At 42.1% G+C, this 17,950-nt stretch overlaps 1 protein-coding gene across 1 annotated transcript in view; it reads right to left on the bottom strand.

The window, feature by feature from the left end:
• The window catches only part of Phactr1 (phosphatase and actin regulator 1), a 412,563-nt gene that overhangs the window by 55,819 nt on the left and 338,794 nt on the right, over positions 1-17,950 (bottom strand). Inside the window, 2 exon segments of the mRNA XM_090356490.1 lie at positions 7,168-7,374; positions 9,684-9,851. Of these exon segments, the coding sequence (XP_090212616.1) occupies positions 7,168-7,374; positions 9,684-9,851 (375 nt within the window).

Below are 17,950 nucleotides of genomic sequence, written 5' to 3'. Positions count from 1 at the left end.
TCTAAAACCAAGGAGCTATGTTCCTCTGTCTAACATTTTACAAAGTCCCCAGACAAGTTAATAGAGAGGCTAATATCCTCAATGCTTAGTACAATCCTTGATATGCTCCAATAGTTCAATAGATGTGGTGTTAATAGATTCTAAAATAAAAATACCATGATCTAATTCCCTGCCTCACTCACAAGGCCATTTTGAAGGTCAGACACCAGGTGACCATGCTTAGCACAAAGCATAGTATGCATTTGCAGTGTTTCTAAGTGGATTCTCATAATACCTCTGAATGAAAACCAGATATTGGTGCTTCCCAGCATGGGTGGAAAGTTAGAAGCCTTCTTGGCAAGTGAATATGCCCGTGGCAATTGAAGAGTGAGTCAAGTACTAGAGCTAAGAGCTTCCAAAGGACCATCAAAGCATCTTGAGATGAGCCAGGAAACACCGTGGGAGGAGGAGACAGAAGAGGAGGCAGAGGAGGAGGAGGAGGAAAAAGAAGAAAAGGAGGAAAAGGAGCAGGAAAAGGAAGTAATAGAGGAAGAGGAAGAAGAAAGGGAGGAAGAGGAAAAAGGAAGAGGAGGAAGAAGAGGAAGGAGAAGGAGAGGGGGAGGGAACAGAAGGAGGGGAAGGGGAGAGGGGAAGTGGAAGAGAAGGAGCAGCAGCAGCAGCAGTCACTGCTACCGCCTAGGTTTTAGCAAGCCCTTCTAAGGCACATGGTGCCACACAGGATTAGTGAGCTAAGGGAATAGAACCCAGAACTGGCAGTCATAAAATCCAGGCCTCCTGCTGTGTTTTTTTTTTTTTTTTTGCCAGTCCTGGGCTTGAGCTCAGGGCCTGAGCACTGTCCTTGGACTTTCTCAAGGCTAGAGCTCTACCACTTGAGCCTCAGCACCATTTCTGGCTTTTTTCTATGTATGTGGTACCGAGGAATCGAACCCGGGACTTCATGCATGCTAGGCAAGCACTTTAACCACTAGGCCAAACTCCCCTTTTTGGAATTCAATCTCCCTAGCTGGGATAAGGCAGAGACAGACATGCTTCCTTTTCGTAGACAGGCCCTCATGGAGGAAGAAGCTTTGATCTAGCAGATGCCCCTGGGTTTCTCCCTTGTGGGAGGACACTCTGCCTCCTGCATTTATGATGCTGGTAGCTGGGGCAGCGGGAGCACACGAAGCTACTTTGCTTGCTGACTTCTCTCTGCAGTTAGACTGATTGAGATGCAGTGTATTCATAAAGCTGTCTTCGTTGATGGAGTGGAAGAAGCAAAAACTACCAGTTCCAGGGAACAAGGAAAATAAACCCGAACCGTGAGTGTTGCACAGCCATAAAACCCAGGAGGGCCATATTTCAACATGACCCAGCTCTGGCTCAGGACTTCAGACAAAGAACTGAAGATTCATGATTATTTCTGTCACTTGTCTTCATACCGTAGGACTGTGGGCTACAATGGGAGAGAGAGTGGGCTGAGGAAATATAGCTGAGCATCTCTAATCAAAAAACCTGCCATGGAGCATGGAAAAGTCCATGCTTGACCTCGGAGGGCAGGTCACAGTTTCAACACCAGTGCACTGAAAACTCAGCACAACAATTCCTTCAGGCATGGAAGAGTACAGGCCCACACAGAGTAGATGGACCATAAATGAAATTCATGGGCTGGGGCTGTCGTTCAAAAAGGGTCAGTGCTTGCCTAGCATCTGTGAGGCACTGGCTCCATCCCTAGTCTTGGTACTGCTAATAAGTAAATGAATAAATGAATGAATTTGATGAACAGATTTGGGCATCGCCTCCAGAGTATTTCCTACGCTCCCCCTCCCTACCTATGCCTCTTGTGTAGTGGGAATTTCAAGCCTATACTACCATACCCAGCTCATTTGTGAAGATAGAGTCCTTCTAATTTCTTTGCCCAGGCTTTTACCTTTGAACCATAAATACTCTGGATCTCTACTTCCCGAGCAGTTATATTATATAGGCATGAGCTACCATGCCTAGGCCTCAAAAATGAACTTTTAAATTAACACCTGGTTATTGAGTCCATTTATAATTGCTGATGTACAAGCAGTTCTCATAAATGATAGTAGCACTTGATACTTAATGAGCACGAGTGTTAGATGAATTTCTCAGACTCTTGCCATCTGGTTTCAGTGTGTTAAACTCTCTAGTGTCTTTCATACATATGGGAGGCATCTTACCCAAAGACACAAGGGGCCTATTAAAAGTATACTTAGAACTGGGTACCGGTGGCCCACATCTGTAATCTTAGTTCCTCAGGAGGTTGAGATCTGAGGATTACAGTTTGAAGCCAGCCCAGGCAGGAAACTCTGTGAAATTCTTGTCTCCAATTAACCAAAAAAGCACCTCAAGTGGAGTTGTGGCTCAAGTGGTAGAGTGCTAGCCTTGAGCAAAAAAGCTCAGGGACAGTATCCAGGCGCCTCTGAGTTCAAGCTCCAGGACTGGGGCCAGCCCCCACCCCCATCATAAACCATTTTCTTTTCTTTTTCTTTTGGTCAGTTATGGGGCTTGAACTCTGGGCCTAGGTGCTGCCTCTGAGCTCTTCAGCTCAAGGCTAGTGCTTTACCACTTGAGTCACAGCACCACTTCCTGAAAAACCATTTCCAAATGCTTATTATGACCTATAGTTCCAATGGTTGATAGCCTTAACATAGAGAAACTCCTTATAGAGAGTGGAGACTCAAATTGTAAGGTCTGACTGGATGAAATCTCCAAACAACAATGCAACTGAAATACAAACATTCTTTGTCTGATTACAGAAGTCAAAGTGGGAGGTATCTTAAAAAGGTTTTTTTTTTTTTTTTGTATTTTTGCTATATAGCCCAGGCTGGCTTTGAACCTGTGGCCCTCTAATTTGTCCTTCAAGTTGAAGGATTATAGGTATGCATCACAACACCTGGCTTATAAAAGTGCTTTGATCAATAATATACTATACTATGCCCTCCCCCTTTCTCGCCCCTGCCCCATGACAGTAATTAGAGTAAGAAATGAAGGTTAAGTGAGGTCATAAAGTTGGAACCTTGCTGGATAGGCCTGGTGTTTTTATAAGAGACATCAGGGATGGCTCTCATCCCCAAACAATGTGAGGACAGAGCAAGAAGGTAGCTAGGTTTACAAGCCTTGCTCTTGTATTTGTCTCTAGAGCTTTGAGAAATAAATGTTTCTTCAGTCCCCCAGTCTACGGTATTTTCTATGGCAGTCTAAACTGACTAATACAAGCGCTATAAAAATAAAGAGGCAGATTTTATTTATCAAGTTTCAGAAGCATATTTTTTTTTCATTTCTGCATCAGATTAAAATATACAAAGCTTAGAAACAAAGAAAGATGTGGGTAACCAAACGTTGGAATTTTCATCCTGGTAAAGACCAATGGTTGTATGCGAGGATCTGAAGTCAAACAAAGCAGGATCAAGCCGGTCTCTGCTATGTAACCATCTCTTACTGGCTATGTAACTGTGATCAAATCATTTCACTCCTGTGAGAAGGTAAGACTGGTAAGAATAACATCCCAGAGGACCAAACCCTACCAGATAAAGTTCTAAGAGTATGCACAGGGTCCTGTATGTGCTTATTTTCCAGGTGTGAGGCTGTGAAATTCAGCTACCATGTAGGGCTGAGTCGTTACTCCATTGTTGTGTATGGATAGTGTGCAGAAGGCAGGGGTTATTCATGTGATGTTCAACATTTGATTTCTGGGGTCTGGATGCCTGGAGAAGTGATTGATGCAGACTTAGAAAATCAGAAGAGAGATTCTTTTTTTTTTTCCTGTCTCAATCATACTTTTCCTCTGGGGTATCCATCATTCCAATAAGAATCCATTTTGTGAATTATCCAACTCAGATCACATTCATAACCCAACCAGCTCTGATGAGCACCATGCTTGCACAAAAGCAGGAGTCTGAAGCCCAGGACTGCTGATTTTGTGTTATGGACTAACACAGAGGCTGGAAGATCAAGTGAAAGAGGAATGATAGGGATGGAGACATGCTCATGCCATAGAGCTTCTCCAAAGTAAGTGCAAGAGGCCAAGTGTTCAAACCCCAGTATCACTAAAACAAAACAACAAAACATAAAAGAGAAAGAGAAGATGGTCTGAGAGAACAAGAACTTCTCTGTCTGACTAAGGAATGGAGAAAACGTGGAAGACAAATATTCTCCAAGTTCACAAAAGTCTTTCCAGGTAAAGTGGAAGTAAAAGAAGTAAGCAGAGAGAATTCTGAATGGTTTTTCTTGACCTTGAATTTGGAAACAGCTCTGGTTCAGCCTGTATCTCACCCGGTATTTGAACATTAACCCTTGCCACTCTCTTTCCAATGTGCTTGGGAACTTTTTCATTGTCCCGTGTTTCTATTCAAACATGTCAAGGGAACGGCAGGCATCCCAACACTCCTAGCTCTTCATTTGGAACTCTGGAATTCTTCGTTTATTAATTCCTTCTGACATGACCCAGATTGTCTCTAGAGTAATTAGTCACAGAACAGGGTTAATGGAGCTGCCTCATGGTGATATACATTCATTAGGATGAGTTGCTCACTTATAAAAATTAAGCAAGCCTAACTGCATTTAGAACCAAAAGATTGCACTCCAATCTCCAATCTCCAGACGAGTACTGGCTTTGTCTATAATAGATTTAAGAGACTATCAGGTACATGGCAAGGATAATAGTTTGTTTTTATGCACCTGATCAAAGCCTCATGAGGTGGGGCTCATGGATAATACAGTCATTCCCTTGGGGAAAGACCAGGGACACCAGAGAGGCTGAGCTAATTTAGGTGTTTTCAGTTTTTCTAGCACTGTGAGTCTCGTGGAAATGGAACTATTCAAGCTCTAGGGCTCCTGGCTGAAGCTCCAGTGTGCTCCCACTTCCATTCCCTCGAGTGTGATTGGGGAAGAAATTCTGTATCTATGGTCTACTCTCTCTCCTCCCATCGTTTGCAGACAAGTGCTAGCTCATACTGCCACGTGTGGAGTTGCTTCTCTGGCCCAGGCCATTTCATTTAATTCCACTCATGACTTGGGTACAGAGGTGAGATCTGATCTCAGTGGCTTTTCTGGTAGGTCTCAATAGTGATTCTGAAATTTCTGCTTATTCTACTCAGTGACCCAGGGGAAGATTTTAAAGGTTAGCTGCCATGCTCAATATAAACTCTAAACTTCCATCGACTCTCACTTAGTGAACCCTATCTTCAGTGCTCATCTAAGTGAAGCCTCCACCCAAGCTGAGCCAACTCTTCAATGACCCCAAACAGTGTCCAGTTTAAGCCTTTGTACTGGGTCTTCTTTTCTGGAATTTGCTGTCCCTGCATGAATGGCCTTCACGTTCAAGTTTCAGTTTTCTTCAAGGGCTCCTTTATGAGGCTGAACTGAACTACAAATAACACATGGATGATGGGCATTCTAGCCTCAGCCTTTCTCTGTCTTCCTCCCTCCCTCCTTTCCCTCTCCTTCCCTGGAGAAGCCTGGAATCAGTACCTCATGGATGGATCAGAACCCACACTGCAGTGTTGGCATAAAACTATGCAAATCATTCCATGCTTCAAATCATCTATACATTACTTACAAGGTACATAGTACCCAAACCAATGCAAGTACTGTAAGACAGTTGTCACATTATATTGTTTAAGGACTAAGAACAAGAAACAAAGTCTGCATACATTTCAGTACAGATGGACTATTTTTTTCCTACAAATATTTTGGATGTCAAGTTGGCTGAATCCCAGTTGTGGAAGCCAGGGGACCCAAGATCTGACTGTATATGCACTCCTTGGCTCGCTCCACTCTTACATTCTACTTTCATATCTGGTGTATTATCCTGTCTATAGTAGGTATATTAAGTATGTGCTATATGCATTGTACAACATTTAATCAATCTGAAGGTAAATTTGATGTCAAAGGCCTAAGCTTTGACTTAGCAATTTTGATTCTAGAAATGGAAAAAAGAGATACTGTTGTTCAATGTTGTATATATACATATATACATATGTACACATATATTTCATTTTTATTCAGCGAGTAGACAGAATGATGGTAGGTTTGTCTTAGAGACCGTGGAACTATTTCTCCTTTGAAATTTTTTTGTGAATTTAAATGTAGGGCACCGAACTGAAGTGCCATTGATGTGTTGGATGGGTCTTTGGAGCTCTGTGAACATCCACTAAATGGGAGCTGGACTGTAATACACATAGCACTGCAGGAAGTCATTCTGCTCCCAAGGAGATAATAGCCAAGGGGCCAGGAGGTAGAAAGCAGGGTCCAATCCTGCATCTGCCTAATTCCTGTCAGCTGTGAAGAAACCACTGCTTTTGCTTGAACCTCCGTTTTTCTACACATTGAGTCTTTCCCCCTAGGCTCCATCCACATTAGAAGGTGCTACACAGATCAGTCTATCATTTGTAGAAATTACCAATCGTATTGTCAAAGAGCAGTTGGTTATCATCAAGGTTCTCCTGGAAACCTTTTCATCTCTGATCAGATTATGCCTTTTAGTCACAAAGTGGGATCATGCAAATGAGCACTGAAATCCAATCTCAGTGGAGACCCAATGTATATGATCAATACTGTGTACCCTTGTTAAGATTTTACAAGCAAAAATATAAAGGTCATTTTAGGACAGCATGACGAAGCTGATGCTTCTTCCCCTAAACTTTTTCCCCACAAACTTTGCACATCACCGCCTGGGGTCTGGGCTTTACCTTTCCCTTTTTAAAGAGGGCTGCCAACCCAGCAGTGAATTTCAATAGGAGGAATATACTGAGCTTCAGATGAATAACTTAAGGACAAAACATATCAAGCCTTGACACACTCATTGTGCAGGAAACAAGGCACTATTCGTCATCTTTGCAAACATGTCAATGTTGAATCTAGGTTGTCCAAGGTACTCTTGAATTGGTCACATAAATGCAAGGTACATATTTACAGATACACAGGACAGGAGGCTCTTGGCACATGGCTGGCAGGTGTATATCAAATGCTTCTTGACACAAAGAAAAACACAAATTCTGGTCATGACTGCATATACTAAGACACACACAGAAACATCTAAATACCCCATAGAGCAACTGACCAGAGTTAAGCTTTCAGGACTCAGATAAAAAGCCTGAGAGAGGCAACAATTCTCCCTTGAAGGGCAGGAGGGGCAGGTGCCATGGGAAGGGGTGGCAGACTCACCTGTGAAATGGTTGGCAATCCGGGCAGTGGGTTTGGGAGGCAGGGCCGGGGGCTGCTTGAGAAGGGGCAGCTGCTTCACTGGGGTGTCCTCATGGTCTCCAGAGAAAGCAGCAGTTTTTTTGGGGGGCAGTAGCAGGACTGGTTTGGCTGAAGGATCTTGGGACAGGAGGACTCCAGACTCATTGGCAGAGGGACTCTCTTCAGACACTGAGGGGACAACCACATGATACACAGGAGACATTACATGAACGCAGCGCAGGAGGGGATGGTGTGGGCCAGCCAGGGACACAGGACAGGGACATGGGCTGGTTTAGCAAGATGGCAGAGTCAGATTGCTTCAAATTACCAACTACATGTGGAGAGAGAGAAAGTGAGGACACTAGAAACCCCAGAAAGCAGGAGGCAGGGTGGAGGGACGTAGACGGGAAGCAAAGAAAACAAAAGAGGGGAGAGGTGAAAGACTCCATTCCAAATATGGCATTCATCATACAAGGTCTAATACAGATGCTTTGGGACTCAAGGCTCTATAACCACAATTAACAGGATGGCAAGTGCATTAGGACAAGAATGAAGTCTGCCTGAACTGTACCACAGGAGTCAAATATTGGCACCATGAAGCTTGAGGGACTAGATCAAACTAGAGATTCTCAGTGTTACCTGGGTCCTTTGAACAGTCTGGAAAGCTGACATTAACAGGCTGTGACCCCAGGGTTGAATGGCAAGCTTCCAGATGGACTGTAGTATGAAGGCCCAATCATATCCATCAGGATAAAGGATGCTTGAGGCCATTTCTTGCTCTCTCTCCCCCCTTATATGGCCAGAGCTTTATTATGTTTCAGTTCTAACAGCTTCCATTCTGGCTACGTTTTCCATTGTTGTTTCAAGTCCCTCCCATTTCTCTTTGCTCTGCACTGAGTCTGCTGACCACGGAGATCCATGGGACAGAAACAAGCAGCCTGCAAACTGTCAAGGGGTTGGATTGGTGGCACAGGTAGCCTGTGCAGTGACAGTGAAACCCTGTGATGGTACCAGGATGACAGATTCACTAACACATTCAAATCTGCCTGAGGTAATGACATAAGGAAGGCTGAATTAAAAAAAAAAAGTACTGGCTGTGTTGGAAAACTCTGGAAGGAAAAGTGCAATCAGTTGTACATCCTTCTGCCTTCCATCACTGCCATGATGAGAAAACTTATAAATGACTCCCTCCTTCTTCCTTTTTGGTCAGGGAATCAGCATCCTGTAGGTAGCAGAGCCTTGCAGGGTACCCTAAGCCCCAAATTCTCCTCATTTCCAGGGACATTCTTATTACCGATGATAATGCACTGATGGGCAACAACTCCTTAGGCCAGTGTGGAGAATGGATATCAATGAGGGTAACACCCCACTTCTCCTGCCTTTCTACCTGCGCCCCTCTGGGCATGGAGTTTGCCTACAACATACTGAAAGGACGTGACCTTTCTATTGGCACAAAAGCTTCCTTCCTACAGAGCCATCTGCTAACTGTGTGTACTGTTTCTGTCTGTTTGAGAGGGGCAGTGACTGATGTTTCGGATGACTGGGGTCATTCTGCACACCTCCTGAAAGATAAGTGATGGCCACACAGGCAGTTCTGGGTTAAACATGGAGGTAAGGTTGCAGGCAGATGGTATGAGAATATATCTCGTGTATATATCTATCTATAGTCTCATGATTAGGCAGCAAATTGTATAGGACTGAATAGCAATTCAATTAATTGACTGCATCCACTAAATTGATACAATTTACTGAATTGATAGAACCATTGTCTGGTACACTGGGACTAGAAATTAAAGAGTGTTTAGGGCATTCCTCCTCTCCCCCCCCAACCGCCTCCCCCCATCCCAGAGACTGGGTCTTGAGCTCAGGGCCTGGGTATTATCTTCTAGGTGTTTTGCTCAAGGTTGGTGATCTACCACTTGAGCCACAGGTCCAGTTCTGGGGGGGGGGGGTGAGTGAGTGTGTGTGTGTGTGTGTGTGTGTGTGTGTGTGTGGTTGAATGACAATAGAGAGTCTTGTGTTTCATGGATTTTCCCTTCCATGGCTGGCTTTGAACAGCAATTTTCAGACCTCAGCCTCTCGAATAGCTAGAATTACAGGTGTGGGCCCTTGGTGCCTGGTTGTTCAGGCCTTTTGAACAGGCAAATTTGATATGTATCATATAGAAATGTAGCATGCTTCAGCTTTATCTTAACAAACAAAACGGTGACATTAAAAAACCTATCCATCTTCCCCGAACAAGCCTTATCTCTTTTACAGTGAGAAAAATGTATTTTAAAATGAAAACAACATGGAAAAATACCCTTATTTTCTTAAACTCTGCATGTATGAACAACTAACACTTGGGTCAGTTTCATTCCGGTTTCCAGATCTTTCTTTATGCACTGGAGATGCAAAAAGAAAAAAAAATCTAGAACCTAAAATCCAGTGGAGTAGAGAGGTTTCCAGTGTTGCATTGTGAGGTGTTGCAAGAGGCATTAGCTGGCCCATCCCATTACCTGGCCCATCCATGATGTCTGAAGCCTGGAGCACCTCGTATGAACAGGGATCCCTGGGCATAGGGACCGGCTCCATTTCTGACAGTGCAGGCAAAGACAGCTGGCTGGAGCTCAAGGACTGTCCATTTTCCAAGGAATCATCTTCGTTGGATATGGAAAGCTCCCCATCTGTTAGGAGAGGAGATTGCAGAGTTAGAGAACGCTCGCCTTCCAGGGATGGCAGATACTCAGGGCTTGCTAACGAAGTCTACATGCTTCAGATTTTTCTGTATTTTTAGTCAAGGTCAGTGTCTATAAGAGATTCCTCTCCCTTTGCTTTTTAAGACATTTATCTTTAGATTTTGGTTGTCTGTCACTGCAATACTTTCTAATGATCTTTAGAAACTTGTCTGCTTTATTTTTTCCTCTCTCCAACTTTCTCATCATAATCCATCCTGTGTTTTAGGTATCTACTTTTAAAAATGAAAGGCAATGAAATAAAATTTTTAATTTCTTACTTTATTATTATTATTTTATTTTTATGTTACATCTGGGTCTTGAAACTTAGGACCTGGGTGCTGTACCTTAGTGTTTTTTTCCCCTCAAGGTTAGTACTCTAGTATTTGAGCCAAAGCTCTAATTGTGGCTTTTTTGTGGTTAACTGGAGACAAGGGTCTCATAGACTTTTCTGCCAGGGCTAGTTTTGAACCTTAGTCTTTAGATGTTAGTCTTCTAAGCAGCTAGGATTATAGGCACGGTCCACTAGTGATTAGCTTTCTTCTTAATGTTTAAAAAGCCGAATAGCTCGGCAGGTAACAGAGACTGAAAACAAGGGGGAGAATTTCAACCTTAGGTTGTAAAGGGCTTCATGGTACTCAACAAGAAGTGAAACCAGGCTATAACAAGGTCCCAGGCAAAACATTGTCTTATCTCCTATTTACCTCCAACCTTGTCCAATCTCTCTAGCTGCATACACTTTTAGGAAGCTCCAGTCTCTACCCAATAGACTGCAGCAACCTATGGCTTTTGGGAAGTGCTGGGATTCTCCTGGTACCAACCATTAATCATGCCAACTTTGATCTGGCTCGCAACTCAGCCATACAAGGGGCTGCGAGTTGACACGCAGCAGAAGATCAAAGGTTTCTGTATAATGGCCATTTGTCAGATCAAAATTCCCCCAGTGTGATTCCATCTTAGCACTGGGGAGTCTTAGATAACTAGACATTAAAGTCAACTGAATTTTTAAAGAGGACTGAAAGCTATTCCAGTCCAGTGAATAAATACACAGATAAAAGCCAGAGTTAGGTCTACTCCCAAACACAGAAACCAGTAGAGCCAACTATCTAACTGAGCTCCAGAAGAAAGATGACTGATAAAAATAGTGTGGCAGCACCAAGGCTAGTGTTTTGCTTTTCTGGGTTCCACCCAAAATTTTGATTTTATATGATAATGCTTTATGTGACATATAAATCTATCATACCCTATTAAAACTGGCCCAATAAAATGTATGCTCAACAGAGTAATCTATATATAGACTTGAAATAGCATATGATTTAAGGACACAGAGTATTGGACCTGAATTTTCTTTTATTTTATCATCAGGGTAATGTATAGAGGAGTTACAGTTACATTCCTCAGGTAGTGGGTGCATTACTTCTTGCACACTGATATCCCTTCTCATGTTTTTGTCCCCATTTTCCTCCCCCAACCCCCTCCCAATTTTTTTTTGTTTTCTCCCCTTCTCTTTCCTATTCCAAATACACAAATAAATGTATATACAATATACCAGGTAACAAAGTCCTGAATTTTCTATAAACATAAAAATATAATGAGTATCCTCCTTTTCCCTCAAATCATCTGTATGAGAAGAGAGAAAGCAATGGCCAATTTGAACACTGGGTTGATCCTTTGTTTCTTTTCATTCAACCTTTGTGCATGCCCCCAATATTCATAAACGTTATTGGAACTGAGGTCTACATGCTCATTACTTATTCAAAACAGGACCAAGGGCATTTCCAGTGCTACAGCAGTGAGTCTTCAGGATGGAAAGGGCTGAGATGTATTAATGTATCACTATGGATGGCCTCTAGTCCACTCATCAGCTGTCATTTATCAAACTGATGTAGCTGGGATCTGAGTTCCTGATAGGTGGGAGATTGACACAGTTGCCATTCAGTAGAATGCAGCTGTAGGAGACAACTTTGACTGTTGATGTTTATTCACCCGCCTGGATAAGATACCTGAATGGGAGGAGATCACAGGGCTAATGCAAGTCCTGCTTCTTTTGGGGAGGGGGGTTATTCCTTGTATTTCAGCCTTCAGCATCCTGGTTAACAGTTGAAAATGCTAGGCAAAAGTGCCATAGGTAACAAAGATGCACTGCAGTTGAATTTCTTTGACTCCTTTTATGACTGTGGGTTTTAGTCGAAGCATCTGATTTAAAGCAAAGGGTTTCTGCTAGGAGACAACAAGAGATGCTGCTCACTTCTTTTAAAATGTATATGCTCTCAGAAAATGGAGTTCCCTGTAGAGTTAAAGAGACATTTGCTTGGTCTCACAGGCTCACATCACTTGGGAGAGGGATTAACTGTGGGACTTCTGTTTTTTTAACTGCTGGAGACACATTCCCATTGAAAAATAAAAACAAGGTAGAGAGGGAAGTTGTTGATCAGATAGCTGGTTTAGCTACTAAAGACAAAGCTTTTTTTCCCCCTGTAAAATATTTTCATGTACAACAATCTCACTGTGCTAAATGTGTACTGATTTTTCTTCCCATTTTAAGCATAACTAGTCTAATTGTTATCTTAATGCTTATAGTAGATGAATATAGAGATGCTTACTGACCTATTTCCCTATGGTTGGTCATAAAGAACTTCCTAATATTCTATATTATCATGAAAAAAATAACAGGACCATCTTCCTGTTTAAAAATATTTCTGCAACTAGAACTCTCTCCACTTTAGTTATCCTGAAACAAATTCCAACAAATCAAATTTTACATATTAACATTTTAAAATCTAGTGACATATAAATGAATCTTGTAAGATTGTTTTTCTAAAGGGTTTTTGGTTACACAACAGCAAAATATAGTTTTGGGCAATTTGTTCAACTGTAATAATTATCTATCTTTCCATTAATCCATCAATATATCATCTAGTTACCCCCACCATCTCTCCTAGTCCTAGGGCTTGAACTCAGGGCATGGGCACTGTCCCTGAGCTACTTTTGCTCAGGGCTGGCATTCTATCACTTGAGCCACAGCACCACATCCAGCCTTTTCTGTTTAGGTGGTACTAAGGAATTGAATCCAGGGCTTCATGCATGCTAGGTGAGCACTCCACCATTAAGCCACATTCCTAGCCCCAAAGTCCTTGAGACTCTTTTTTTTTTTGCCAGTCCTGGGGCTTGAATGCAGGGCCTAGTCACTCTCCTTGGGTTTTTCTCAAGGCTAGAGCCACAGCACCACTTCTGGCTTTTGTCTATATATGTGGTACCCAGGAATCGAACCCAGGGCTTTATGCATGCTAGGCAAGCATTCTACCATTAGGCCACACTCCTGGCTCTGTCTTCTTTCCCTCCCTCCATCCATTATTCAATCTGCACATCTTTCTGTGTATGTATACACACACACACACACACACACACACAGTAGAAATAAAGAAAGGCCATTCAACAAGTAGAAAAAGTCCTTCTCATTTTTTATTTTTTTTTTGCCAGTCCTAGGGCTTTAACTCAGGGCCTGAGCACTGTCCTTGGGTTTTCTCAAGGCTAGAGCTCTACCATTTGAGCCACAGCAGCACTTCTAGCTTTTTCTATGTATGTGGTACTGAGGAATTGAACCCGGGTCTTCATGCATGCTAGGCAAGCATTCTCCCACTAGGCCAAACTCCCAACCCCCGAGTCCATCTCATTTATAGCCAGAGTGGTATCATTTGATTTGGGTACAATAATATTGCCACTTTTAAGTAAGATTTAGAATTTTATTATGATATTTTAAAACACATTGACACACAAATGAAATTAGTATAACTGACTCCACCTACCCAACATCATGCTACAGAGTTAGCAGGGACTTCCTAGTGCTCGGTAATTCCAGACTTTATTAACTGAAAGACTATTTAGGAGACTCATGTGCATCCTTTTCCTGTTGGTGTTTGATCAGTATCTTTGGACACATTTCAAAAATTTTTTTTGAGAAATGACTTCTGGCAAGGTTTTCCCTGGGAAGACTCTGCCCGTGATTAAGATGAGGCATGCAGGTTATGAGTCTCCTCATCTATGAGGTCATCATCATCTTACTTTATTCCGGATGAGAGAATTTACTGAGAGCTGGAAATTGCTTTGATGTCTCATATCATTTAAAAATTGTTATTATTTGTATTCTTGATAATAGCAGAAGCTGGTAGGGATGTGGCCAAAAGGGAAAGCTACTACACTACTGGTGGGAACGTAAACTTGTTTAACCACTCTGGAAAGCAATAATGGACACTCCTCAAAAAACATAGAGCTTCACTATGACCCAGCAATCCTACTCCTGGGCATATACCCAAATGACCATAAACCACTTCGCACTAATGCCACCAGCATGATAATATTCATTGCAGAATCAGTAACTATATCTAAGTTATGGAATCAACCCACATGCCCCCCAGTAGTTGAATGGATTAAGAATTTCTATGATTCCATCAGAAAGAATGACATTGTCCCATTCATAAGGAAATGGAAAGACTTGGAAAAAGTTAAGGAAAGTAAGCCAGACCAAGAAACATAAGCTATATTTGTAATAATTAGAGTATGTTTATGAATCTGTAAGTTAATCCTATGGATAGTAAAAGACAAATAATTACACTTGGACATGATTAATTAAACAGTACGCTAAGCGTCTCACAGCGAGAACAAAGGAGGATATTTTTAGGAGAGGATCACAGTGGCTCAATAGCTTTGTGCATATGACCATCTAAAATGATGCTTTTTGAAATGAACTCCAAGAAATGGAAACAGGAAGTTTTTTTATTGTATTGTTTGAAGTTATTTTTTTTTCTCTTTTTCCCCTTTTGTCTATTCCCTGTTGGCATTGTTTTTGATTTCTGTAACTTTTTTTTTTTTTTTTGCCAGTCCTGGGCTTGAGCTCAGCGCCTAAGCACTGTCCTTGGACTTTCTCCAGGCTAGAGCTCTACCACTTGAGCCTCAGCACCACTTCTGGCTATTTCCCTATGTATGTGGTACCGAGGAATCAAACCCGGGTCTCCGTGCATGCTAGGCAAGCATTCTACCACTAGGCCAAACTCCTGGCCCTGATTTCTGTACCTTTTGTCTTGGTTATAAGCTCATGTGATTTGGGGAGGGGAGAGGATCAAAAAGTGAATCAATTTAACAGTGATGTTCACTAGACACTATGTTGGAAATGAACTATACAACTTGGGGGTGTGGAGTTGGGGCAGAAACAGTGGGAGAAAACAAGGGAGAGGGTAACCCTGTTCAAAAAGAAATGTACTTATTACCTGACTCGTGTAACTGCAAATCTTCTGTACATCACCTTTATAGTAAAATTTAAATTAAAAAATAAAAGCAATCACAATATTAAAAAAATTGCCTGTGTTAATGGTCCAAAGGACTCACAAGGATCTTCAATCTTTAGTTTCTCACTAAAACTAGTAAAGTATGAGCATGAGGAAAGTGGAAAGCAGGAAAAGAAACTAGATGGTTTGAAGCAGTGGTTCTCAAAGTCTGGAGTATATCACAATATCCTAGAGAGTGGCTGGAACCCAGATGCCTATCCTTTACCCGCCGAGCTTCTGACCTTGTAAGGTGAGAACTGCAGCTAAAGAACATGCCTGTCTATCAAGTAGCTGGATTCTCATAGTTTGAGAATCACTGCATTAAGAATTGAGCATCTGAGAAGAGAACCTGGAACGACATGGTGCCATGCCCGATAACGCTCAGGGGAAGCAATGCTGACTGTTGTTAATATGGAAGAGAGATGGTTGATTTAAGCTAAAGAAAGAGTAAGAAACCCGATGCTGAGTTTCTAAAATATGAATCATGGTAGTGAACTTGGCAACAAAAAAAGATACCAGTCTATGCATGGTGGCATGCACTTGTAATCCCCTTGGGAGGCTGAGGCAGGAGGATGGCTTGAGCTCTCAAAGTCAGTGCCATCCTAGGCAAGTTGAGTCAGATCTCAACTTGGAAAAGAAAAAAAACACCAGGTTGTGGTAGTGCATACATATAATTCCAGCAGTAAAAACCTGGAGGCAGGAGAATTGTAAGGCTAGCTTGGGCTACATAGTGAGAGTCAACTTAAAAGAAAGGGAAGGGAGAGAGAGAGGGGAAGGGAGGAAAGAAGAAAAGCGAGAAGGGGAAAGGGAGAGAGAAACATGAAAATCTCAGCTGTAAAGAGCAGCCAGGTGACATGAAAAAACCATGTGACAAAAGTGGCAAAGGACAGTATGTTGAAGTTGGTGTAAAACATTGGGAATTTTGAGTGATGAGACATTGAAAGCTATAGGGTACGGTCAGGTATAAACATGGTTGTGGAAATTGCACCAGTCTTACTCTCCTCTTCCTGTAACACCTAGAAATGAAGATGTTGCTAGGGTCAGGTTAATAATAAATCGAGGAGACTGAGGAAAGAGAAAGGACTGAAGTCACTCAATTGACAAACACTTGTTGAGAGACTTGTCGTCCACTACATATCTGAAATCACCAACTCCTGCAATTTCCTCAACCTCATGGGAAAAGCCAAGCTTCGCTATTGGCTCCTTACAAATTATGCAGAAACTATCATCCTATTGGCTCTCTCAGGAGTCCTGGACTTAATAGCATCCTTCTCAGGACCAGAATGCCGATTGTGAAGCAGACAGACACACCTTGGGTAAAGAGAAAGGAACAGGCTACCATGAAGTAATGGAGACCGGAGAGGAGTCAGCTTGAGCCAGTAGGCATGAGAGGTGGGAAAAGTAGGACAAAAAGCCCCAAGAAACAGAGAAACAAAGGAAATGGGGAAAAAGGTTAGAAATATATGCCCAATGTATGTGGAACCCTATGTCCTAAAAAACAAAAGTTTAGTCAGAGATTTGGCTCAGAAGAGGCATTTAAACGTATTTTGTTTTCTTTAGTTAATTGTAACTCTACAGACATTACCATTGTGGCTGTATTTCAAATACTTGAAGTTTTAAAAATGATTTGTTGTTTGCCATTTGTTTCTTCTTTTAAGGCTTAGTATGCTTTGGATGTTGAATGGCCTACAAAGGCCGGTGAGCTAACAGCTGGGGCTATAGATGGTACTGGGGGGAGGAGCTGGGAGCTGTTAGAAGGTGGGACCCTTGAGACAAGTCTTTAGGTGATTAGGTGTGTTCTGAAAGAGGAATAGGGTTCCCCTGGTTTCTTCTTCTCTCTTCAGTTTGGCTTGCAGTGTAAACAGTTTGCTTTGCTATGTGCATTTACTATTGCTTCCTGGGATTGCCTATTAGAGGTTAAAACAGTGAGTCTATAGATCTTAGACTAGAGCCTCCAAAATTGTGAATCAAAATAAGTTAACGATATTCAGTATTTTGTTACAGTCATGGGAAGATGACTAATGGAGGGATAATCCCTTAATTCAGGATAATCAACATTAGCTTCTGGTGAATTTTAATTTTCTTGCTCTCTCTCTCTCTGTCTCTCTCTCTCTCTGTCTCTCTCTCTCTCTGTCTCTCTCTCTCTCTGTCTCTCTCTCTCTCTGTCTCTTTCTTTCTTTCTTTCTTTCTTTCTTTCTTTCTTTCTTTCTTTCTTTCTTTCTTTCTTTCTTTCTTTCTTTCTTTCTTTCTTTCTGGGTCATGAGGCTTGAACATAGCCTGGGTGCTGTCTCATAGCTCTTCAGCTCAAGGCTACTGCCCTACCTCTGAGCCTGGGCATTGTCCCTGAGCTTTTCAGCTCATGGCTACCACCTTACCCTTGAGCTAAGCATTCCCAATTCCCATTTTCTTGAGGTTAATTGGAGACAAGAGTCTCAGGTCCTTTTGCGCCCAGGTTGGCTTTGATCCTTCCTCCTCAGATCTCAGTCTCCTGTGTAGCTAGGATTATAGGTGTGAGCCATTGCACCCAGCCAGTGAATTAAATTTTCGTAATGCTCCCATTTAGCTGAAGTTGATAGTTACAGATGACTATCACCATGAAAAATGGTGATGGAAATTCCTTCTGGTTCTCATGGATGCATATATAATAGGTAGTATTAAAAAAACTTGTTTCAACCTCAAATTACATGAAATATAGACATTTTGAGAATATGCAGTTTGTGGTGTTTTACA

Source organism: Megascapheus bottae, chromosome 22 (genome assembly GCF_031878675.1).
Source record: "Megascapheus bottae isolate mThoBot1 chromosome 22, mThoBot2.hap1, whole genome shotgun sequence".
Classification (NCBI taxonomy): Eukaryota; Metazoa; Chordata; class Mammalia; order Rodentia; family Geomyidae; genus Megascapheus; species Megascapheus bottae.
This window is presented reverse-complemented; position numbering and strand designations above follow the sequence as displayed.